Source organism: Heptranchias perlo, chromosome 23 (assembly GCF_035084215.1).
Source record: "Heptranchias perlo isolate sHepPer1 chromosome 23, sHepPer1.hap1, whole genome shotgun sequence".
In the NCBI taxonomy this organism is placed as follows: domain Eukaryota; kingdom Metazoa; phylum Chordata; class Chondrichthyes; order Hexanchiformes; family Hexanchidae; genus Heptranchias; species Heptranchias perlo.
Window position 1 is genome coordinate 18,638,465 of NC_090347.1, and position 26,912 is coordinate 18,665,376.

General features: G+C 38.8%; 1 protein-coding gene across 2 annotated transcripts in view; it reads left to right on the forward strand.

Annotated features, from left to right (window-relative positions):
• Positions 1–26,912, forward strand: part of slc38a10 (solute carrier family 38 member 10) — a 112,885-nt gene that overhangs the window by 22,338 nt on the left and 63,635 nt on the right. The window contains exons 5-10 of one of the 2 annotated variants that reach the window (XM_068004129.1): positions 347–490; positions 5,620–5,744; positions 12,511–12,613; positions 13,949–14,134; positions 15,740–15,851; positions 25,617–25,723. In XM_068004129.1, the coding sequence (XP_067860230.1) occupies positions 347–490; positions 5,620–5,744; positions 12,511–12,613; positions 13,949–14,134; positions 15,740–15,851; positions 25,617–25,723 (777 nt within the window). The remainder of the gene's footprint in view (positions 1–346; positions 491–5,619; positions 5,745–12,510; positions 12,614–13,948; positions 14,135–15,739; positions 15,852–25,616; positions 25,724–26,912) is intronic. The other variant, XM_068004131.1, reaches the window with a different exon arrangement.

Sequence of the window (26,912 nt, forward strand, 5' to 3'; positions counted from 1 at the left end):
TGACATTATTATTGTGTTTCTTTTAGCAAAACTGATGAATTATTTTTATTAAAAAAAGATGGTGAAGAAATAAAAGATTGCAATTTAATCTTGGGTTTCAAGTGACAACCATAAACCATTCAAGATTCACGTTGCTTGGTTCTGACCTTATTTGAGCTCTCTGATTACATTACAATATTATTACTCTCGTGATATTTTTGTGTACATTGCTTTTTTAGATCTAGTGATCTATTTTACTACTGGAGTATACCTCATTATAATTGAGATCCACTTGTGCTGTTGCTTTGATGGGATTCTAACATTTTTAGCCCTTTTTTATTTTTTACTGGTTATTTTTTTGTTTTAGGTAACACAGGGATTCCGTGTGTTCTTGCTGTTTGCAGTCTCTGTATTTATAGTGCTGCCACTGAGTTTGCAGAGGAACATGATGGCCTCTATCCAGTCTTTCAGTGCCATGGCTTTAATATTCTACACTCTCTTCATGTTTGTAGTAAGTACCCTAATTTACATCCAGCTGTCTAATTCTCCAAAGTCTTTTCATTTCTCATTTATCTCTGGTTGTAGCAATTCACTGATTAGGTTTTAAACATAACTGTAAATAGCTTTTCTGATTAAATCTCCTAGTAATTTGGAGCTTCGAATCTTGAAAGGTAATGCTGTGTACAGTCAATTCCTAGAATAAAACTTATATATTGTATAAAGTGGGATAAGAATTTGAAATTAATAAATGCATTTGTGTAAAAATGGATTCCACGTGTTTGCCTACCATTGCAGTACAAGATTTTGTTCCCAGGATAGTGCACTGAAGATTTATGCTGTTTTAATACCACTGTCTTTTCATTAAAGACCCACTGAGAGTTAAGTTTGACACACGTGGGAAAATAAAATTGGAACCAAATTGGTACCTATTAGCAAAGTATAAGGTTGTCTTGATTATGGTATAATTGTTGTATTTGCAGAATGATAAACAGCCACAACTCAAAAATTGTTAATTTTGGAAGATCAAATTTAATGTCATGTAAAATTAAATCTTTATGACCCTGTAATGGTTTTTTTAAAATCACTATTAAATTTTGGAAAAACAGATTGCAATGGAAAGGATTACTTAAATATTTCAGTAAGTAGCTAACAAAAGATTTTTAAAAGATCACTTAATTTATATTATCCAAAGTTCCTCTATTGCCTCTTAATCGCTCCCAAAAAGATGTTAGAAAAAATTTGCAGTGAGGTTTAAATGAAACAAAAAGTAGAAAATGCTGGGAATACACAGCAGGTCTTCCAGCATCTATGAAGAGAAAAGACGGGTTCATGTTTTGGGTATGAGAGTCTTCCTACTTTTTCAGATTTGCAATTTTCTCTCTCTAATTTTACTGCAGTTAATGGCATGCAAAAAGCATAGAAGCATAGAAACACAGAAACATAGAAAATATGAGCAAGAGTAGGCCATTCGGCCCTTCGGGCCTGCTCCACCGTTCAAAATGATCGTGGCTGATCGTCTAACTCAGTACCCTGTTCCCGCTTTTTCCCCATATCCCTTGATCCCTTGTAAATAAAACAGTGGCTTTAAATTTAGTTCAGTAAATATTTAATTTTAATATCACAAAGTGCTGGACCAGCACATTCTATTTAGTAACAACAAAATTTGTTGGATAATGTAGCTTTAAAGGTAATGTGTGTGAAGCTATCTCCTTTACAGCTGTAGTGTTTAAATGTCTCTATTCCAGAATAAATCTACACAGAGTTAAGGAATGTGTGTTATGGCTATTGCCAGTGTGGAACCTTTTTGTGATGTTATACTGTAGACATAGTAATAGTATTACATGTAAATGTCAACTACTCATTCATATGAGAGTAATAAACTTGTATATAAGATGATCCTTCTCTTTCTGTCTCCATGCTATTACTATCTGTGGGTGGTCATTTTGTATGACATTTAGCAGACAAGATCAAGAGCTGCTTTAGTATGCAGTCAGAAACTGCATGCAACTACAATGATTACTGTTCTTTGCTTTAGTTTTTAAAAAATGCTGCAAAAGTTTCAGTTTTATCAGCAAAAATAAATGCACATTTATATTTTAACTTTGGCTTTTAAATGGATTTCTAATTTGTTTCTTTTTGAACAGAAAAACAACTTACCTGATGAAAATAATTTTAGGGGGAATAATTAGTTTTAAACACCTTATTTGTTTCAATTCCCTATTGAAAGATAGTAATCACCTCCGAAGCGTGAGCTTTCATTTGGGTTAAGGTAGTGCTAGAGGCTATGTGATACAAGAGGGATGCAGCTGAGGAACAAAGGGAGGGTTAGGAAGTTCAGGGACACCAGTGAGACAGGACCAAAAGAAGTGACCGAACATTTCGAGAAGTGGGATGGTTGGCCATCACACAAGCAATAAGTAAATATAAATTAAAAATCTGATTTTGTGTGACTTTTCTTTTGATGCATTGGAAAGGTCCAACACTGTCCAATACAGAAAGGAAGTACTATTTGAATAAGGTGGTGTGATACCAATCTGCACCATTCTTCCACAGCATGGAATGAGACAATAGAGGAAAGAAGATGGAAAGATTGAAATGGAATGCATGATCTTATAGAAGAAGGTGACCGCTTACATGCTAATATAAACTTTTCAAAATGATTGGCAAACTTTTCAAAATGATTGGCAAACTTTACAATTATGACAATCATTGCCAATCTCTGATCCACTGCCACTTGTTGCTGATACTGGTTTCCTTTGCTGCTGAATTGTGTGGATCACTGAGTTTCATCTACAAGGTCACATCAAAGTAATGACAGAACTCTGGATGGAGCAAACCATGTCCTTGCCATCTGATCCATCTAGATTAGTACAGTACACCAAGAAGGATCATTATTAGCCTCAGTGATTTGCAAGATCATAATTTATGAGCATCTGCATGGTGCAAACTAGAAAATGATTTCCTAAAAAAAAACTGACCATGTAAAAGGGTTGCTACATTAATATTTAGAGCATAGATTTAAAAAAAACAGATTTGCACATCTGCTTCCCAATCACTAGCTGTTGAGTGTATTGCAAACAACTGAATTTAAAAAGTAAAAATCAACAAAATGTGTTAATTGCAACAGTAACAATAAAGGTTGTTCTCTAAAAACAAAATAATATAAGGTGGAAACTGAACCACAAGCAAGAAAAAATATAGCATTTTCAGGTATACTGAATGCTGTAATTACCTTAATATAAATATTCATGAATGTAAAACTTTCATTTTCAATAAGCAGTAGTACTATAATCTTTGTTCTGCTGAATGAATCGGAATGGTAAATGGAAAGCCAAAAAATGCTATATTTACTCTTTAGAGTGCCTTAAGGGTAATAACAATATACATTACCCAGTTTTTTTATTCCTTCTGATTTTCTTTTTTCCTCTTAAATTATCCCCTTGAATCTATAGTGCCTTCCTCAGTTGGGAGGAGGACACTATAGACTTAGCCTGAGGACATCTCCAGAACTCTGTGAATGCTGCTTCTTGGGGAATCTGCCAGCAAGTGTCCTGAGTGGTGTAGGCTGGAATTCTCTTCAGGCTAGTTTTTCTTCACTCGTGGTACCCCATACAACTCAGCTATGGCGAGGAATCGCTGCTGCAGGGGAAGCTCGAGTGAGAATATTAATCAGAGCTGGATTTCAGATCAGGGCCTGCAAGTTAAGATTTCAGCATTCTGCCTTTGTAGCTACCTAGATTTTTAATTTTACCTGCTCTTGATCACAAATGGTTACAGTATTCATATAGGCGAATTTTGTATGATAAGGTAGTTGATTTCAGATTTGAGATTTATATTTGAAACTAGAGAAAGAAAGCTTTCAAAAATATTTCCATAAAATTTTAAAATTAATATTTTCTTTCAGTGAGTCAGTCATCATTGTAAATTTGTGTATAAACAGCATAAGATCTTTCCATCATGTTTTCTCCTCTGCCAGTTCTCACAGCTGTCTTTGTTGTCACTCTTCCATTCATATCCTCCCACATAAAATCCTGTTTTTTCTATGGCTCCTCTCAATTCTGGCCTGTGTTGAATGGTAGCTTTTGAAGTTAAAATACAATATATGGCCTCGTCCTACAAAATCGCTCTATCGATCGGCAGTACAATTGCTGACTTACGGTAATTAGTAACTTCCTTGTGGATTTGGAGCCAGTCTCATTACAGTGCTTCAAATTACGACACCCACAATGAAAAATGGTATATGAGTTATGGTATATGAGTTATGGTATAAACATGTACAACTAATAATTATTTGGGATGCGACTGCATAAGATCAGAAGTGTTTTGTGGTTGCTTTTTGGTTGTTTACTAGTTCAAAGCTCCAACAAATTTGCTTGGAAAGACCGTTTTTGTGGATTCCAAAGAAGCCTACCGACCTTGTTCAGATATTCATAAATAGAAAAGATTTAAAATGCAAAATATAAGGTTGTGTGAGTGTTATAACTTTGATTTGGAAACATTCAAAAGGATATAGCATTTGAGAAGTAAGAAATTTATTTTAGAGCAGTAATCCCATTAGAAAGATGTGTTATATTTTGAAGAACACATTGATTACTTTCTTGGAGTATAGATCTTCCCACGCCCATGCTTCTCCATTTAGATAGTGTTGTCTTGATTCCATTATGATTTTGTTCAGCAGCAGTTGGTGGGATAAAATTTACTTCTGGTATTTTGAAAAATCTCCCTTTGTTTGGAACCAGCCTCTGCAGTCATCAGTATATATCCCATGGGACTATGGAGAATGTAAACCACTAGGTTCTATCTTGTAGCAGCTGGCACCAGCAATTCCATAAAAATGGAAAATTAAGAATGGGATGGTAGTTTCTCTCAGTGATGGGGTGCTGAGTGCCGTGATTATTAAATTGTTCTGCTCAGAAATTATAGAACGAGTTGTAAAAAAAATGTAAGCGTGCAGAACAATGGTAGATGAAATTTAATACTGATAAATGTCAAAAACTGTGCATAGGAAGGAAAAATGGGCAATACTACCTATTCTATGAATGGTGGTGTAATAGTTAAGGGTGAAGTTGAAAGAGACCTAGGAGTCTTGGACAAGTTGATCATCAAATTTACCAACTGGTGCAGAGCAGCAATCAATAAAGTTAAAAGAATTTTGAACCATATAACTAAAACTGTAGAATGCAAGTCAAATAAAATCATGTGCAAACCTTGGTCAGACCATACCTTGAGTAGTGTTTCCAGTTCTGGTCACCAAGATGCAAGGGAGATGTTCAAATATTGGAGGCAGTGCAGAGAAGAGCCACAAGGTTGATTCCTATTGTAGAGCTCTGAGTTAGGAAATACACGATTGTAAACAGAATGGAAAAGGTACATCCATTAAATTACTTTAAATTAAATTTCAAGAGTAGGACAAAATTAGGAGTGACATCAGGAACGTTGTCTACTCAAGTGATCAACCCATGGAATGGACTCCCAGATACAGTAGTGAAGGTGAGAACCATGGAATCATTCAAGAACATTAGATGCTGCAATAAGGGACTTCAGGGCCATTCTAGGTAATGATTGGGTTTTATGCTCAAAGCAAATGCTTAGAATGGTGCATTTAATGACTGTTAACCTTGGTGCTCTCCCTCATCACAGATTGTACTGTCTTCCTTCAAACATGGTCTCTTCAGTGGTCAGTGGCTGAAACGAGTTAGTTACATTCGCTGGGATGGTATCTTTCGATGTATCCCTATCTATGGCATGTCTTTTGCCTGCCAGTCGTAAGTACTTTAGTTTCTCTGTCTTAACAAATGCTTTGTGCTTTTTTTTTTGCAGTAAGGGAATTTCATCCTAAAAGCTTACTGGTTAGAAGTGTTTAAACCTAACTAATTTGGTAAACTGTACGATCATATGGGAGAATTTGAAATCAAAAGAACAACAACTTGCATTTACATAGTGCCTTTAACATAGAAAAACGTCCAATGGTGCTTCACAGAGGCGTGATCAAACAAGATATTAAAGCGGGGTGACCAAAAACTTGACCTGAGGTTGATTTTTCTTTATTCGTTCATGGGATGTGGGCGTCGCTGGCAATGCCAGCATTTATTACCCATCCCAAATTGCCCTTGAGAAGGTGGTGGTGAGCCACCGCCTTGAACCGCTGCAGTCCGTGTGGTGAAGGTTCTCCCACAGTGCTGTTAGGAAGGGAGTTCCAGGATTTTGACCCAGCGACGATGAAGGAACGGCGATATATTTCCAAGCCGGGATGGTGTGCGACTTGGAGGGGAATGTGCAGGTGGTGTTCCCATGTGCCTGCTGCTCTTGTCCTTCTAGGTGGTAGAGGTCGCGGGTTTGGGAGGTGCTGTCGAAGAAGCCTTGGCGAGTTACTGCAGTGCATCCTGTGGATGGTACACACTGCAGCCACTGTGGGCCAGTGGTGAAGGGAGTGAATGTTTAGGGTGGTGGATGGGGTGCCAAGCAAGCGGGCTGCTTTGTCCTGGATGGTGTCGAGCTTCTTGAGTCTTGTTGGAGCTGCACTCGTCCAGGCAAGTAGAGTATTCCATCACACGCCTGACTTGCGCCTTGTAGATGGTGGAAAGGCTTTGGGGAGTCAAGAGGTGAGTCACTTGCCGCAAAATACCCAGCCTCTGACCTGCTCTTGTAGCCACAGTATTTTATATGGCTGGTCCAGTTAAGTTTCTGGTCAATGGTGACCCCCTAGGATGTTGATGGTGGGGGATTCGGCGATGGTAATGCCGTTGAATGTCAAGGGGAGGTGGTTAGACTCTCTCTTGTTGGAGATGGTCATTGCCTGGCACTTATCTGGTGCAAATGTTACTTGCCACTTATGAGCCCAAGCCTGGATGTTGTCCAGGTCTTGCTGCATGCGGGCTCGGACTGCTTCATTATTTGAGGGGTTGCGAATGGAACTGAACACTGTGCAATCATCAGCGAACATCCTCATTTCTGACTTTGATGGAGGGAAGGTCATTGATGAAGCAGCTGAAGATGGTTGGGCTTAGGACACTGACCTCAGGAACTCCTGCAGCAATGTCCTGGGGCTGAGATGATTGACCTCCAAAAACCACTACCATCTTCCTTTGTGCTAGGTATGACTCCAGCCACTGGAGAATTTTCCCCCTGATTCCCATTGACTTCAATTTTATTAGAGCTCCTTGATGCCACACTCTGTCAAATGCTGCCTTGATGTCAAGGGCAGTTACTCTCCTCACCTCTGGAATTCAGCTCTTTTGTCCATGTTTGGACCAAGGCTGTAATGAGGTCTGGAGCCGAGTGGTCCTGGCGGAACCCAAACTGAGCATCGGCGAGCAGGTTATTGGTGAGTAAATGCCGCTTGATAGCACTATTGACTTTGCTGATGATTGAGAGTAGACTGATGGGGCGGTAATTGGCCGGATTGGATTTGTCCTGCTTTTTGTGGACAGGACGTACCTGGGCATTTTTCCACATTGTCGGGTAGATGCCAGTGTTGTAGCTGTACTGGAACAGCTTGGCTAGAGGCACAGCTAGTTCTGGAGCACAAGTCTTCAGCACTACAGCCGGGATGTTGTCGGGGCCCATCACCGTTGCTATATCCAGTGAACTCAGCCGTTTTTTGATATCACGTGGAGTGAATCGAATTGACTAAAGACTGGCTTCTGTGATGGTGGAGATATCGGGAGGAGGCCGAGATGGATCATCCACTCGGCACTTCTGGCTGAAGATGGTTGCAAACGCTTCAGCCTTGTCTTTTGCACTCACGTGCTGGACTCCGCCATCATTGAGGATGGGGATGTTTACAGAGCCTCCGCCTCCCGTTAGTTGTTTAATTGTCCAACACCATTCACGACTGGATGTGGCAGGACTGCAGAGCTTTGATCTGATCCATTGGTTATGGCGTCGCTTAGCTTTTTAACATGCATGTAGTCCTGTGTTGTAGCTTCACCAGGTTGGCACCTCATTTTTAGGTACGCCTGGTGCTGCTTCTGGCATGCTCTTCTGCACTCATTGAACCAGAGTTGATCCCCTGGCTTGTTGGTAATGGTAGAGTGAGGAATATGCCGGGCCATGAGGTTACAGATTGTGCTGGAATACAGTTCTGCTGCTGCTGATGGCCCACAGCGCCTCATGGATGCCCAGTTTTGAGCTGCTAGAGCTGTTCTGAATCTATCCCATTTAGCACGGTGATAGTGCCACACAACACATTGAATGGTATCCTCAGTGTGAAGACGGGACTTCGTTTCCACGAGCACTGTGCGGTGGTCACTCTTACCAATGCTGTTATAGGCAGATGCATTTGCAACAGGTAGATTGGTGAGGACGAGGTCAAGTAAGTTTTTCCATCGTGTTGGTTCGCTCACCACCTGCCGCAGGCCCAGTCTGGCAGCTCAGTTCTTCAGGAATCGGCCAGCTCGGTCAGTAGTGGTGCTACCGAGCCACTCTTGGTGATGGACATTGAAATCCTAGAGTACATTCTGTGCCCTTGCTATCCTCCGTGCTTCCTCGAAGTGGTGTTCAACATGGAGGAGGACTGATTCATCAGTTGAGGGAGGGCAGTAGGTGGTAATCAACAGGAGGTTTCCTTGCCCATGTTTGACCTGATGCCATGAGATTTCATGGGGTCCAGAGTTAATGTTGAGAACTCCCAGAGCCACTCCCTCCTGACTGTAAATCACTGTACCGCCACCTCTGGTGGGTCTGTCCTTCTGCTGGGACAGGACATACCCAGGGATGATGATGGAAGAGTCTGGGACGTTGGCTGAAAGGTATGATTCTGTGAGTATGGCTATGTCAGGCTGTTGCTTGACTAGTCTGTGGGACAGCTCTCCCAATTTTGGCACAAGTCCCCAGATGTTAGTGAGGAGGACTTTGCATGATCGACTGGGCTTGGTTTGCCTTTGTAGTGTCCAGTGCTGGTTTTATTCTTATTATGACTTTTTTTAAGCGAGATTTTACAACTGAGTGGCTTGCTAGGCCATTTCAGAGGGCAATTAAGAATCAACCAAGCACATTGCTGTGGGTCTAGAGTCGCATATTGGCCTGACCAGGTAAGGACGGCAGGTTTCCTTCCCTAAAGGGCATTAGTGAACCAGAAGGGTTTTTATGACAATCCGGTAGTTTCATGGCCACCATTACTGATACTAGTATTTTAATTCTAGATTTTATTGAATTAATTGAATTTAAATTCCCCAGCTGCCGTGGTGGGATTTGAACTCATGACTCCGGATTATTAGTCCAGGCCACTGGATTACTAGTCCAGTAACATAATCACTATGCTACCGTACCCTCAACCGAAACCATACTCTTTAAGGAGTGTCTTAATGGAGAAAAGGGAGAGGAAGAGGCAGAGGGCTATCGGGAGGGAGGGAATTTCAGAACATGGAGCCTAGGCGATTGAAGGCATGTTTACCATTGGTGGGTTGATAGGACGGAGGGATGCACAAGAGGCCATGTTTGGAGGAATGGAACGTTCTGGGGGTTGTCGGGCTGGAGGAGGTTATAGAGGTAGTGAGGGGTGAGGCCATGTAGGGATTTAAACACAAGGACAAGAATTTTAAATTTGAGGCGTTTGAGGATCAGGAGCCAATGTAAGTCACCAAGGATAGTTGTGATGGATGAGTGGGACTTGGTACGGGGTAAGATGCGGGCAGTGAAATTGGTTGCATTGCTTCTCTTAGGATCAGTACTGTTCAGTCTTTAGAAGGTAACTTGGCTGTAGAAATGGGCCAGTTCAGAGTCGGCAGCCTGTGTAAATGAGTCTTGTTGTGCAGAATGTAATGTCTGGGTTGGGGAGGAGAGGTAAGTTCAGTGACCAAAGTTTCCCACACAAACATTAACATTGCAACTTTAATAATCCTACAAAAAGGAGTGATGGCAGTTCTAATCAACTGTTTTACTGGAAGTAGAAGTCACTGTGGCAGCATCTTTGGTCTTGAGGTATTTTTGGTGGAATGGTCATATTATCTTACAATTTGAATTGGATAAGTTTTCATCATGCTTTGGAGCATGACAAGTTTCTGTGGTACTGCTGTTTGTAGTGTAATGTAACCCCCACTTCCTGCTTCCTTTCCATTTACAGATGTTCCACATACAAAAGGGAATTAGGGGTTACGGGGAGCGGGCAGGAAATTGGACATGAATTTAGATTTGAGGTTAGGATCAGATCAGCCATGATCTTATTAAATGCGCAGCAGGCTCGAAGGGCCGATTGGCCTACTCCTGCTCCTATTTCTTATGTTCTTAAAAGGCACCCTCATCTTACAGCTTTTGCTTAATTAACATTATACAGTAGGATAAAATCCCATGATTATATAAAATGTAGGTCCAGTCATCTGTTGTATAAAGACTGAACTTAGCTTGTGCAAAAACACTGGTGTGATGCCACTTTCACAAGGGACCATTTTAAATGCAATATTACACTAGGACCCTATGTAATACCCTTAATGTATCACACCAGTTTGTAATTGCAGTCCATTTGTTGTGCTCGGTTCATCCCAGAATCACGGAGCAGTAAGCAAAAGCCCTCCAGCCTATTTTCATATTATTCTGCTTCAGTTAAGGAAAATGGTAGAATCGAACTGTGCAATCACTGGCCAGACTAAAAATCTTCACTACCTTAAATTTTATATTCACGAGACTGCTTTTTATCATACTTCTCTGCCACATTTGCAAACTGCTTAAGCGTACAAATACATCCTATCTCAAAGATGTTGAAAAGAGAAAATGAACCAACTGTTGCCAAAAAATATGAAAATAGAATTTTGTCATTTAATACACTCCTATGCTCCCTAAATTGTTTAATGACACTATTCAAAATATTCAATAGTCCAATGAGAATGAGATGCTGCAACTAACTCCGAGTTACACGTTTTTCAATGTGTTACTGCTTATCTATTAAGGTGAAATCTTTATTAAAATTTTGAAAAAAATGAAGAGTGCAGATCATTGGCAGATTTATGTTTTCAAATCCAGTTGACTGTGTGCAACATATTCAGATCAGTTCTGAAACTGAGATTGCACCTTTTAAGTTAATTTATATATTTTTATTAACCCTTCTCGCTAACCACCTTTCCAGAACCGTTGCAGCTCACCTGCCCCAACTGAAAAGCAACTAAGCTCATTAAGCATTTGGATTCAACACTACTGTAATGCAAAATGACTTAATCATTATAAAAAGAATTTACCTCATCAGATGTCGCCCATCTCAAAAGTACTTTACATACACTTGACTTACTTTTAAGTGCAGTCATTGTTATGTAGGCAAATCCACAGCTATTTTGCGCACAGCACAATCCCACAAATAGCAGTGCAATGAATGACCAGTTAATTTTTTGTGTTTCTGTTGGTGTTGGCCATGGTGCAGGGGGAACTCCCTTCCCTTCATCAAATAGGACTAAATTTTCCACCCATCGATAAGAATGGGTGGACAACGTAGCCCAGAGTGTCATGGGAACTTTAATATCCACCTGAAACATGCGTTCAATTGCCAATTGTTTACACTAATGCTATTTAAATTGTGATTTCAGTTATGATTGTATGACATTGTGTGTTAAGTTACTTACTTCTAAAAGAGAAAAACAATCAATTTTGGGGTTTTTGCCTTGGGGAGGGGTTGGGGCTATGTATTTTTTTTTTTATCTAGACCAACTGAATCCACTTTTGCATACTTGGTTGCACTTCTCAATGAATACTGGTGGAATAAAGCTTTGATTTCCTGAAATGATTTTGCTGTATTTTTCAATATTGTGATTAAGAACGATCAAGATTGAGAAGACTATTCAGGCCATTGAAGCTTATCCCTCCAGTATCCTAACTCATTCAGCTTGGCATCCAACTGCATTTTGAATTCCCCGAAGGCTTTTGTCTCAATTACATTGCCAGGCAAATTATTCCAAACATTTGACGTCCATCGGGTACAGAAGTTCTTCCTGATATTTGTTTGAATTTTTCATTTTATTAATTTAAATTGATGTCTTTTGGTTTAACCTGACTGACTTATTTTGAACTAATATTCTGAATTTACAGTATGCCCTTTAATATTTTATATAAGGTAACTTACTTCCTAAACTGTGGAGCTTCAGCTTTTCCCATGGCTCAGCCCCTTTTATACTAGGGTATATTCTATTTGCTCTCTTCTGCACCCTCTTTAAGGCATGCATATCCTTTTTGTGGTGTAGTGACTGAAATTAAACACAGTACATTGAGTGTCGTAGACCAGTGCATTGGCATACATCTGCAGACTCTCCACCTGCATAATTTGTGGGGTTCGCTAAGGTCTTAGTTATGTTTTCAAATTTTAAGTTATTTTTCAGTTGATTTATTGTGCTATGAACAAGACCACCTGTGATATTCTTAATTTAATGGTTTTCTTGGTTTTTGGCTTGTAAGAATGTTATACCAAGATTTAACAAAGACAAAAAGTGTGGTTAGTTGATTATTTATGGCTGTTTCTTGTTTTGCACGTTAGATATAATCCGGATTTCATTGTTTTGAAGGGAAGAATATGTTGCTCAAATTTACAGGTTTATTTTCACAATTTCCTCATAGGCAAGTGCTGCCCACATATGACAGTTTGGATGAACCATCTGTTAAAAGGATGAGCACTATCTTCACATCGGCCCTGAATGTGGTTAATATGTTTTACATGACTGTAAGTCTCTGGTGGTTTATACTGCATGTAACTAGATGATTATGTAATAGCTTGTGAAAATTAATAGAAACAACTTGTATTAGGAATGAATTGTAGAACATGTTATGTATTACAACATTTTAGATTAGTAAATGATGCGAGTGGTGGTGATGCTAGACTGTTAAACTTAGGAAAAAAAAATTGAATTAAATTTTAGTCATTCAAGAAATAGGTTGCATGAAGAATCCAAATGTAATGTTTCACTGGTATGGCAAGAACATTGTGTTCAATAGACTTTCCTGATAAATACCACAAACCAAAGACTGAGCAAAGATTACAATTTATTTAAGATTTATTAAGGTAAGATCCTAGCACTTTAGATCTAATCCAGGCAAACTTTTCTTTCTACTTTGTACTTTCAATAGGTGAAATGATTAAGAGACAATGTGAAAAAATTAACCTATTGTAGATATGGCCAGTCTAATACGTGCAGGTTATTGATGATTAACTTTTTTTGTTTTTGAACAAATAGTTTTATAATTTGCTTCGTTGGGGGCAGGGTGGGAAGAAAAAACTTTTATTGCATCTTGGGAATGAGCTAAATTGGAAATTGCTACAGAATCGTAGATTGTAGCAGATAAATTGCACGTACATACAACTCAGGCCAATTTGTGTAGTGCAAATACAACCTTAGAACCAATAAACATCTACATATGTATCTAATTTGTTTCCTACCAATTTTTAAAAAAAAAATTGCATATTTTTTTAAAAACAAGTACCTTTTTAAAGAAAAGTAAATGTAGAATGTTCCAATGGTCACATGACAAACACAAAAGTACAGAGAAATAATTTAAACGTGCATAATATAAGCTATATAATTTTCAAAAAAAGAATTGAATGGTATTCATTTTTAAAATGTATTTTGTTTACAAATTAAAGTTAACCAAAACATTTGGAAATTCTACACGGACTGAGATTATCTGGATATTTTAATATAACAGTTGTGTCACTATAACCTTCAGCAGCTTGTTGTTTTTCTTCATTCCATTGAATTTTGAAGGCAAATTATACTTCTCATTTCAGTAATAGTGTATATAATGCATTTTCATAGTCATCCTTATACAATATGCAGTGCTGAAAATGGACAGTTCTTGATATCTTATACAATAGAAAATGTGCACTTTTAAAAAGCAAGTGTGAATCAGTACTTCTAAGATTACAACGTTTTGCTTTGGCTGTGTTGTTCATAGATTGCAAACTCGTAACTTTGGATAATGACTGACAAATTTAATCGCCAAATATTTAGGTTAAATCAGCAGAGTTACAAAGTCTATAATCCATATTATTATCCTACAGGTTGGTTCTTTTGGTTATATCAGTTATACTGATAACATTGCTGGGAACGTTATGATGAACTTTCCCTCCAATTTGGTCACAGAGATGATTCGTGTAGGATTTATGATGTCTGTTGCTGTGGGGTTCCCTATGATGATTCTTCCATGCAGACAAGCTCTGAACACTTTTCTCTTTGAGCAATTGCAGGTAAATGCACAGAATAAATGCAGCACGTTTGAAAAATGATTAATCTGGGTGGGGTGGTTGGGGAATAGGTTGATTTAAATGAGGCTTCAGTGTACCTGTTGTTAAGCTACTTTTGTCAGCTTGAAGTCCACTGTTTCACATTGCTGTCTGCTCAAATTTACTTCACAGCAATGGTGGTTTGGGCGACACGATTTAAGCTAATTTTTCAGTATGTTTATAAGTAATCAGTCACCAACCTTGATGAATGATTCCTGGTTCGCCAAGTGGATTGTCACATATTATTCCACTAATTGGTGTGAAGGCAGAATTTGGCCAAAACGTTGAACCTATATTAAAGAAGAAGTATACTCCATGGAGAAGTATTTAAAACATAATGCCGTATTTTGCTCTAAGCAGCGAACGAACGGTGCCCCCCATTTGTTAGACTTGCTCTTGCCCATAGACTTTTCATGGGCTTTTGCATGGCAAGTTCCTCTCATGGGATCCTTTAACGTCCTCTCCTGGGCACCTGGGATCTGTGTGAATGGGGCAAGCAACTGTGTGTCCCCTTAACCAATCAGATTGAAGCATGTTAATAAGCCAGGCAGAGTCAGGACCAGGAAGTGTAAATTAGAATAGTGAATTCAATGTCAAATCAGGTACAGAAAGCGAAATAGAGAGGATTAAAAATATTGATTTAAGAGACAGAGAAAGAAGAGACAAAGAAAAAATTAAAAATAATTTTGAAAATTTTATATGTCCAACTACAATTATAATCTGAAGGAATGAGACTTTGCACTTGTTAAAGTTAATTTCAGTGCCAGAGAGGTTTTTTGGCAGTCCTTAAGACTTACCACACTATTAACCAAGGTGCTTAGACTTAAAAACAAAACTTGACGTATCTTTTTTCGGCGAGATTAGTTCGTGTCCATCAGGGTAGTGCAGGAACGTCACGTCATTTCATTCATTTGAATGGAGAGTCAGCCCGCAAAATGTCGTTCTCGCGCAGCTTGCAAAGGAGGGTCACATCTGGTACAGCAACTTCTGGATTTCCTTATTTGAATGCGCATGCGCGTTCACTGGAAGTTGCTGCACCAGATGCACAGAAATAATGGTGAGCCCTATTCGCCTCGCCGTTATTTTGAGAGCGAAATCCGGCCCAATATTTTCTGCATGTATACTAATATTTGTGTTTTTGTTTTAAAATTGCCTTAATGTTTCCCAACAGTATGCCACACCGTCCTATGGACTCAATCTTGTCACAGATGAGATTCCTTGCAGATTCCTGGTGTCAACCACAGACTCAGTCAGCAAGTGTAATTCAGTGGGGTCAATGTTCTTGTTTCTAGATACCAATCTAATGGGGCGACTATGAAAAAAGCAATTGAGTGCTCAGTAGTTGGTGCAGGACAATGGTAGAACATAATTTTCTTAGCAATCCAGAGTATTTTATCAATGAAGTATGGAAAGAGGAGGTAATTTGCATTGTAAATACAATGAATTTTGAATTCTCATAATTGTATATCTGCTTGGTAGCTATATTTCTATGCTTCCCTAATCACAGAATTTTGTTTTGAAGGGTATAGAATAATTCACTAGTCCTTTTTTTTTCTCATTTGATTTCAGCAGAAAGATGGTACTTTTGCTGCAGGAGGGTATATGCCACCTTTGCGGTTTAAGCTCATTACAGCTGCTATAGTGTTTGGCACCATGTTGGGTGGAATTCTGATTCCTAATGGTAAGATGATTTCACTACAGCTCTAGGTTTATTGAGTTTTACTTTGTTTATGTGTGCAAAAATATTTTGCTGTAAAGAAGAAAACCCCAAGCTCTGATCACTGCTGGCAGTGGCAGAACACACTTTCCCAGTCTTCCCTTTCCTGACAACCTGATGTATGAAGGAAAATATTTAAAATAGGCGGGGATGTGGCTTCAGTAGTTCCATCAGTAATGACTTCATTCCGGATATTGCTGCAAGATGATGATACTTTTGCACCACCAGGATGCAGTAATGTGCTGCTTTGTCTTTCACAATATTTTGTTCTATAATTACACATTTTGTAAGGGCTGCATTTTGCTGTATAGATTCCAGAAAGCACTTGAATCAGAAATCAGTAATTTCAGTTGCATATGATACAGACATCTTTTCCAAGAGGTTAGCAGCAGGGACTTGGGGTCTTTTCTGGGTGTTGTGGATCAAGTCTCCTCATCCTAAGCTTTCAGTTTAAGGGGCTTTAAATTACAAGCTAGTGCCTAAAAATTCTTGTTCTTTTAACTTTCCAATGGCTGAAGTGTGCCTTTGGGCAAAATTATTTATTTTGTTAGCATTTTAATGTAGATGGCTACTCTGACAAACTCATTACATTTTACATGGTGATTAATGGTCAGTACTGATACATTTTGCTCATCGCTATAGTAAAAATTAGGTAATACAATTAATGACTCATCTAGGTCTTTTTGATGACTACATTAAAAGACATTACAGTATACATTGTACCCTGTTAATATTAACAATTAAAAACTTTTTTTCCCATTTAAACACAAATTTCAAAATGAGGGCAATGATGTCCTATTGTCCAGGTTGTCTTCAGTAAAGTGAATGTGAAATAACACTATTTGCAATTGGTTTAAATTCCTTGACCTGGTTTGTCAGCTACCTGTTCTTGTGAACAGGGACATTTCTCTATTAAAAGATTGCTAATGTAATTGAAAACATCACCACAGCTCCTTCCTTACTGACACTGATGCACAGTTCTACTATGCTCTTTATGTATCACTGTCTGACAGCTTGAGGAACTTGTAAGACTGAGTAAGTGCAGGAATCTGTCACTCTCCAGCTCTGATGCTGACTGTGTAGGTAGACTTGTAATGGACAGGACCGATGACAAAAGTTAAATTTAAAGTGATTGTTGTCCTACTGAGTGTGGTCGGTAACATTTCTACCAAGGGCTGGACCTAAATTTTTCTGTCCAGCAAGATGCAATTTACTGTGATTTCTGAGCAACTCATAATAAGAGAAAGCTAGATAAATTGATGGTGCAAACTGTGGTGGCAAAATGTTGATTACATGACTGATATTTGGCTTGTGTACTATGATAGAGTTAGTGGAGTAACTACAGGGTGTTTCTATGATCACATCATGTTCAAATAGTTAATGAAAAGACAACTGCATTAAAAATTAGAGGCAGATTTATGCTGACTCTTAATTTTGTATTTTTATTTGTATCCTGCTTGTAGACTGTATCAATATTTATGCATAGTTTTCTGAATCTGTCACTCATTTGTCTTCCAAATTAGTGATGCATCAGTTGATTGTTCTTGCGTACCCAATAACCGCATTCTTTTCAAGAATCTTAGAACAAACAATTTCTTGAAGATTACCATTGCAGTAAAAATTTAATGCAACTTTTTCGATGCTTTTCAATGTGCAAGCAGCCAGCTACCTGCACACTGAATGCACGAAGTGCCTTGTGACCATATCACAGTCCAGCAGATTTGTGTCATGTCGCATCCAGCAGTCTTTCTTGAGGGCATGTCCCCACAGAATAAAGCTATTATGTTGTCTCAGACTTTAATAAAAAGTTGAGAGAGAAGGATAGCTTCGGGAGTACTTTCAGTATAAAATACTTTCACCCCCTTTTTTCTGCCCAATTTATAAAATATGATAAATCTTAAAAATATATAGTACATATTGTGGAAGATATATTTCACTCACACCACAAAGCTGCTCCAATAACATAAGTTAAGGACACGTTAGGGCCATAGTTGCACTATTGGCAAACATCAGTACTAAAGATTTGAGTATACAGTCCCCTCCAAAAGGTGATTTCTGGGTTTGTTGATGCAGCTGCTTCTTGATTCATCTATAAACCTACGTTTATAGAGAGAAAAAAAGAGATTCAAAATGACAGTTCTCCAAATGGGTAGTGGAAATGGTTGGAAGGTTGCATTTTCTACTGAAATTACCTTCCCCCCCCCCCCCCCCCCCATGCCATTTACCTCCTTGTTTGAAAATCATTCAATCTGTGGTATAAACAAGATAAAATAAGGGGCTTGTTAGTTTATGAAAAATAATTTTTGCAATGAGCTTCTATGGAATGAATTGTGCTGCAGACATAACTTGGTGGCTTATTTTTCAGTTAACCACTGAGGCTATTTCGTATCATGAATGTGTTCCATTACATACATGAGATAATGACCTTTCTGAAAGCTGTACACAATCCCACATAGCATCAATGAATGTTGTAATCCTGGCATATCTGTCCTTAAGAATTCTGGAGCATTACAGTACTTGACCCTAACTTCTACAACTGCAGTAATCTTATATAATGGAACATCAAATCAATCTCCTTTCTTAAGTGGTGTGCTTATAATGAATATATGCACAGACTCCTTTGCTGTATCATCAGCCTAGCAGCAAATGACCATTTTGAGTACCATGATGATGGCTACCCTTAAGCAATCTGGTGCTCTCTACACTGTGCAATGAAAAAAAAATCCCCTCCATCCCATACTAAAGTTCAAATGATAAAGTAGCTATCAATATAATTAAAAGTCTTGCATCTAACCTGTGTCCAGAGCATCATACCTCACAAATATCATGCTTTAATAGTGCAAAAAATTGTGATTGGCTTAAATGTCCCATTGACTAAATGCAAGACTATTTATAAAAAAAAATCCATTTACTAAACAGGTAGGAAAGCTTCCAATCAGCAATGAACAATTACCACAAGACCACCCAATCAAATTACTACCACAAAATGAAGCAATCCAGATCAATTAATTTCTTTACACTGTTTTTGGTTGCCATTTTCCTTCACTCAGATCAGTGTATACAGTGTATTTTTAGAAATGCCTGTTTTTAAAAAAAAAAGTTTCCCCTGCATGGGCCTTGGATTTGTTTGGCTTTGGCCACTGGGAATTTCCAGCAATTCTGTGTGTGTGTGTGTGTGTGTGTGTGTGTGTTTTTTTTCTTTCTGCCTGTCTGTATGCCACAACTATCTACGTTAGATTTATAAATAACTGAAGTGTGAGCAGCAGAAAAAAAACTTGTCAAAAATAAAACTCTTTTTTTCAACATTTTATAGAGTCTCATTAAATAAAAATTCTGAGCTAATGCTATTATTTGAGAGGAGATTGTTTTTTGTGTGTTACTGAAGTGTCCTCTTGTTTGTACTGGGATCGGAGGGGGATATTTGAGGTACTTTGATACTGAGCATGCGCATTGCAACCAGATTTGGGGAATAACTACTTGTTCAAGTTGCTGGTACTGGGGGATAAAGCCCTCTGGTACAGTGCCACACTAACAACAGTTTCAGTAAGAACTAGAAAAACACTGAAGTAAGGCAAATGGTTAAAAACTTGTATAATCATGCAATTAACTGGAAAAAGAAGGAAGCTTTTGGGGAGGGAGGAAAGAATGAAAATCACTTGCAATTAAGCAAAACCTCAAAAGGACGCAGGGAGTTATTATTTTAGAATGCACTGCCTGAAAGGGTGGTGGAAGCAGATTCAATAGTAACTATCAAAAGGGAATTGGATATATACTTGAAAAGGAAAAATTTGCAGGGCTATGAGGAAAGAGCAGAGGAGTGAGACTAATTGGATAGCTTTTTTAAAGAGCCGGCACAGGCACGATGATCCAAATGGTTGTCTCCTGCACTGTAAGATTCTATGATTCTAAAATGCACTGTGGGGCATAAAGCAAAAAATGTAAAAACTGAGCAGATACTTTTGGGAGAGAAGAAAAAGAAAGAACTTACATTGATATTGTGCCTTTCGCAACCTCAGGATGTCCCAAAGTTCTTTACAGCCAATTAATCACTTTTGAAGTGTAGACACTGTTGTAATGTAAAGAAACACGACAGCCAACTTACTCACAGCAAGGTCTCACAAACAACAATGCAATATGACCAGAACACCTGTCTGTGATGTTGAACTCCCCTGCTTCTTTTGAATTGTCCTATAGGACCTTTTACGTCTACCTGCCCAAGCAGACAGGACCTGGGTTTAATGTCTCATTTATAAGATGGCACCTCCGACAATGCAGCACTTCAATACTGTACTGAAATGTCAGCCTAGATTCTATGCTCATCTCTGGAGAGGGGCTTGAACCCACACATTTCTATTGAAATGAAAGTGCAGCCACTGAGCCAAGGCTGATGACAAAGTTACTTGCACATTAAGCAACTTTTGTGAAATAGTGGGGAAACAATATTACAAAAATATTTCTCTTAGTATCTGTGAGGTGTAATAGTTTTACCTTGTCGGTCATGTGATGCATTGCTTCAGTAAATTAGCTGTATTAAAGCAATGGCTGCAATGTTCAGGCTGCATTAAACATAGAAACCACACTCCAGGTCCACTCATGGAAGAGACCTGTGTAGCTCACTCATGTTGCTTGTGAGTTGTGCAGTATTCTTTACTTGTAGAATAAACATTGTATTGGACAATTTAATATCCAATATCTTCAAAATATACAACAGTCAAACCTCTGGGCATGAATTCAAAACTGTGATTCAATCACTTCACGGCACTGGCATTCTCTAACTGCTAAGCCATTGTTCTTGCAGTTTAGGATGCTATTAGAACTATTTGTTACAGTTACAGACTACTACATCAACTTGCATTTATATAGTGCCTTTAGCATAGATTTAAAAAGTCCCAAGGCACTTCACAAAGGTGTAGGAAGAAAATGGACGCCAAGCCAAAGAAAGATGCTCCCTTTTCTATCAAGAGTTTCATGACAAACTTGTTAAAATGAGACAAAATGTAGCTGCAAAACATTATGGAATTGAATGGAAAAACTCAATCAGCAGAGAATATCTATTAAAAGCTGAACTGTTTGTAACACAATCATGTGTTTTGTAATGCATCATATCCTGATTACTACAGCCTGGGAGTTGTATTGATCGTACACTGGTCCAACTATGTTCTTGGAATTTAGGAGCTACTGAATTGTTGCCTGGTATTTCATTCCATGGTACTCATTATTCTGTGCATGTTACTGGGAAGTCTATGAACATACGGAAGATGAAGGACAGGAACAGACCAGCTGGTCCATCAAGTCTGCCCCATAATTACATGATGCCCGAGCCATCATGATTTACAACACCCACCACCTGCCAGCAGTCATGTGATCTCCTGGGCGAGGCAAAGAACAGGTACAAGTTTAGGGAGAAAAAAATCTGTGAAATTCCTTTCTGACCGCCTTAGGTGATCAAAACTAGTCCAGCAGAGCACTTTGACCTCTATTTATATTACTTATTATTCCACCTACATGTTGTAGGCTGCAATCTCCACACCAGCTCTATTTTGAAGATGTGTACTGAATCTGCACTCACCACACGAGCCAGCAGCTTGTTCCATAGGTCTACTGTCCTCTTAGGAAAAGAAGGACCTCCTGACATCTAACCTAGTTCAACCCTTATGCAATTTAATTGCATGATCCTGGTCCTTCTTGACCTATCTCATTGAAATAATCCATTTATGTGAACATAGTCTTCATTATTTCAGACACCTGTATCAGATCACCCTTCCCTGAGTCTACGCTTCTCTAAAGTAAATAGACTCAACATTTTAAGCTGATAAGTGCTACTTTCCCTCTGCCCAAAGAGTAAGAGGAAAAAATTTAAAATCTTCTTTCTGGACAGGAGATATTCCCATTTATGCCCATCAAAAAGCAGATGGCTGGAAACTATTTATTTTGGGTCTCGGTGCCATGAAAAGTACAGTTTGCAGTGATTGCTTGTGACACTAATTTCTTGTGTCTGTCTGCTGAGAATGCAATTTCTTTGCTTAAAGAGCTTCCTCAGGATGGTCATAACACTCTAGTTCCGCCCAATGAATCACTGTGGTGCATTCATTTTTCACAGTGACTCACTGCAAAGTGCCCCAAAACTCTTAGAAATGATTCAGGTGACGCTCTTCTCAGAATTCACTGCAATGTACCAATTTCTTGTCGTACTGATGTCTGGTTTTCCACAGTTGCTCCCTTTCTTTGCTTCTCAAATTCACTCCGCCATTTATCACAATCGTCGTGGCAGTCTTCCTCCTGAGGACTCCTGTGATCTGCCTGTTTTGCCATAATGCTCTTGTTGCAATAATTTGATGCGATGCTGTCTTTTCTTGCAACGTCTACCCTGTAATGTCTGTAACTTAGTGCAACAGTCTTGTTTTCTTACAGAAATCCATCATAACACTGGTTTTTCACAGTTTTTGCTACGGTAATTTTGTTTCTCCCAGAGACTTGGTCCATTAATATAGATTCTCCTATCAACTTGCTGATCTTTTCTCTTGCTGGAGCTCTCTTATTTCTCAGTGATTTTCCATACCATTCTTATTCCTTGTAGAGATTTGCTGTGACAGTTGTTTCTCACAGGGATTCATTGCAATGCATGAGATGCTCTTGTTTCACACGATGACCCATAAACATTGACTTGTGACCTCAATAAATTCAAGACTTCATTAGGTTTTGCCTAAACCCATAGATGACTTCCTCTTGGGCATTTAATTTATCAAGTTCATGGCAGGAATTTTCAGTTTATGTGAGCGTGTTTAGCAATGTAACCTCCTAAATGTTCCAGTAAATTTGTACCACGTCAAAGATGTCTGAACACAACATTACTGCAAAATTCACCATTTAAAAAATATTGTGGAAATAGTAGGAATAGATTTTGTACTTGTAAAAGTATTACTAAACACGTTTGTGCTAGGTCTCTGTTTTAGAGCAGTAATATGAGATGTCTGTATGTTCTATGATTTATACAACCTTATGTATCAACAGCTTTGGAAGGGTTTTAAAATTTTCATATATATATATTATATATATATATATATATATATATATGTGTGTGTGTGTGTTTTGTTGCAGATGGAGAATAATCTTTTTTAAAAAAATGAAAGAATGATGGTCATTTTCTGATCTTTTCTTTTTCTGACTTTTTTGGGAGGAGCAAAGGATCTACGACACGTGTCAATCTACAGATAAACTGGAACCAGTGATTTATAAGCACTTGCCAGTGTACAAAGAAATGGTTACCTAATGACCTTGGGATGTGTCTAAAGAGGAATTTCCCTCATTTTGAGCCTACTTACAGCAATTGATCTTTGTGGGTCTTACAGGGCAGGACAGAATGCACACGGTGCCACCTTAGCAGAATGATATATTGTGTATTACATCGTGCAATGCTGTTGTCTTTATAAAAATTGAGTATTTCCTGACTTATGCACAATGTCTTGTGAGATCTACTAATATATTTTAAATTAAATTATATGGCCAAATTGATAACCTCGCACAAATTGTTGCAGTGATGCACAGAATCAGGACAGGTATACCTTTTTATTACCTGCCAGTGAGTAGTTTTAATAACACTTTCCAGCTCTGTTTAGCTGTGGAGTGACATTAATATTGAACTTAAGTTTTATGGTCACACATATAGGACAAAATATTGAAGAAGCAAAAATATATGCCGGAGTTAGTCACGTATGGCTGTTAGAGTGGTCTTAAATCTGCATCTTAGGTTTGAAGTCAACCATTACCTATGGCGTCCCAAAGATCAATCTTTACCTCACTTTTGCATGCTGCCCCTTGGTGACATAATCCGCAGACGAGGCCAGCTTCCACATGTATGCCAATGATGCCTAGCTCTACCCCTTCACCAACTCTTTCAACCCTTCACTTTCTCTGTGCAGTCAGATTGCTTGTCTGACAACCAGTCTTGGATAAACTGCAATTTCCTCCAGTTAAACATTGGGAAGATGGAAGCCATCATCTTCACCCCCTGTCACAAACTCCGTATATTTGCCAATGTCTCCATATCCCTTCCCAGCCACTGTCTCAGCCTGAAACAGACTGATTGCAAGCTCAGTGTACTATTCAACCACGAGCTGACATTCTAACTCCATATCCTCTCCATCACAAAAATTGCCAATTTCAACTTCCGTAACATAGCCTGTTTCCACTCCAATCTCAACCCGTCTGCCACTTAAACCCTCATCCATGCCTTTGTCACATCCAGACTTGACTATTCCAATGCTTTCCTGGCTGGCCTCTCATCCTCCACCCTCTAAACATCAGCTTAACCGAAACAATGCTACCCACATCCTGTTCCTAACCAAGTTCCGCTCACCCAATGTCCTGTCCTCATTGACCTATGCCTCCGATTTTTAAATTATCATCCCAATGCTTAAATCCCTTCATGTCCTCACCCTCTCTTATCTTTAACCACCTCCAGCCCTACAACAGTAGTAGTAATTGTCACCTTCTGATGAAACTGTTTTCTCTCTCTGTGGCTGTAAGGGTCCTACATGAAAGCAATCTCTCGCCAGCTTCTAGCCAGTACAGGTCCACAGCTCACAACTACTCGACACAATTCAGCACAGATTGGCACTTCATTGCCACTCATGCTCAAGACGTTTGTATGAATGGCTGGGATGGGAATTAGAAGTGTCACCTTTGGGTAGTGCGTGGTGCTCTTCTAAGGTTGGGTTTTAAGGCACAAATTGGGTCAGTATAGAAATGGGTGCAATCTGTATCCGGCTGGATGCCATACCTCACCACAGAATGCTCCAATGCTGTCACGGTCACAAAGTTCCATGACACCACTTATCTTGATCAGGACAAAACTATGTCCGGCTTCAAGAAAAAAATACAGTTGGAATTCTGATGCCCCAACACCAGATGACTCTAGCTTTTATAAACTCATTACACATAGCTTACTGAAGACAGAAATTGTATAAAATGGCAGAAAATCAATACTACAACTCAGTTTTTTTTTGTGGAAGTGCAGGACTTTGATCCTTTTCATCACAGATCAAGTTGCAATGTAAACCACCTATATAATTATTTAACATGCCTACCTCAAAAGGTGCACATTTACCCTACTGCATTTGGATTCAGCTCTGTGACCACAGAAGAGTTATTGTTTTGCAGTTCTTCCTTAATGGTATATACTTGATGACATTTCCTGTTGTACATGTGAAAGACAGTGAAAGTATATTGTATGAGTTATATTGATGGAGGGACTGGTTAGTGGAAGTTGCATGACAATTTCAGGAAAGCCATTTGAATGCTTGGATTCATATTAACTTTCTGCCAGTTAAAAATGTCATTAGCAACACACTAAGTAATTGATCAATTACCTCATTCTTGGGCAAGCTGATAGTAACATGGTAGAATGCTATGCAGATAACAGTGATACACTTCCCATTTGAAAGAACATTACTGATTTTGTCAATTTTGTTAAGCTTATTAGCAGGGCAATTTGCAAGTATCATTAGAAAGGGAGAGAAGAATTGGGACTTACAGGTATCATTTGTGGGTTATGTGTATGCTGCACCTTGGACAACAATATGCTCACAGTTCAAGATATAAATTGTTCATTTCAGTAATAGAACGTATGATTACAAAAGGGCAAGCCATATTTGTTATTGTGCGTGTACATTAAACTAGAAAAGATGATCCATTTTTATCTTCTAACACTTATTGTCTCTTATTTGTCAGTGGAAACAATCCTTGGATTGACAGGTGCCACCATGGGGAGTCTCATCTGTTTTATTTGCCCAGCGCTTATCTACAGGAAAATCCAGAAGAATGGCTTCTCTTCACAGGTTAGTTTCCTAATCCATAAAATCAAATAATGCCCACCTTTTTCCGTACTCCAGAATATTCTACATTCCAGTGAGCAGTGCAGCTAAGAATTTGGCAGGGGGCAGGGGGTGTGCAGGCAAGTAGGCAGGCAGTCATTTTCAAGCACTAATCAACTAACTTAGGATAAAACTCAAATTCAAAAATATGCCATTCAGAAGCTATGATTTGTGACTTATAAAACGCCCATCTATCTACAGCCAAACGAAGTAGTGACAGATTTCACCCAGTTGAGGCAAAGAAGTGGGAGGCTGTTGTCCTTCTGTCCTCCATCTTCCAATTAGAAATATAACTGCTCCTGTTTTACTTTCAAATTTAGTTTTGTAAATCCTTATTTTAATTTTTTTGAAGCGGGGGGACAGTGTTTAAAATCCTTATACAGTATCTAAGAGTGGGTGTGAGTTTTGCCGTACATCCACGCTGTTAAGTTTTCATTTTGACTGCTACTTTACTTCAGTTATTTTGTGGAATGTCATTCAAAAATGGGGTACCTATACATTTATAATGCACCAGAAATTATCCCCCTCTCAATTCTGTAATTTGGATAGTGCTAGAAAATTCAATATAGAAGAATAAAACACCTCACTTGCTTTGTGAATAATACCAGCATGTTTTGCTCCATATCTTGAATCCCATCCAGTTGTCTCCCCATGCCAATCCTTTGAGGCAGCAAGTAGTACTTCACTTCCTTTTCCAACTCATTGTTCCTACAAAAGGTGTATTTTTAAATTTATATTTAGAATCCATTCCCTCCAGTTCAAGTTAGTTTCTGGCAAGCAAAGCATTTCCATCACCGACTAGGAACCCAGTATTGTACATGGTAAATCACTGATTTCCCAATCTGATGAGAGAATCTTGCTACAGGATCGAGTCCAGGTGCGATCTTTGAGTGGAGCAACTAAGTCACTTTTTCTCCTATTCACTTAAGTGCAGTATTCCCGTGTGGCAAACGGAAAACTGAAGGTTTGTCCCTCTGCTGCAAGAGTGCCCTTCTGTTAGGTGATCGTGGAGTGGCATTTTAGCGGTCTTATTGCCTGCCCTGCTTTACCATCGTAGCTGAAAGAGGCTACGTGAAGCTGACCTACCTTTGCAGTGGGAGAGGGGGAACACCGGGAGATAAAAATAGTTTTTAAATAGAAAAAATGCTGTGCA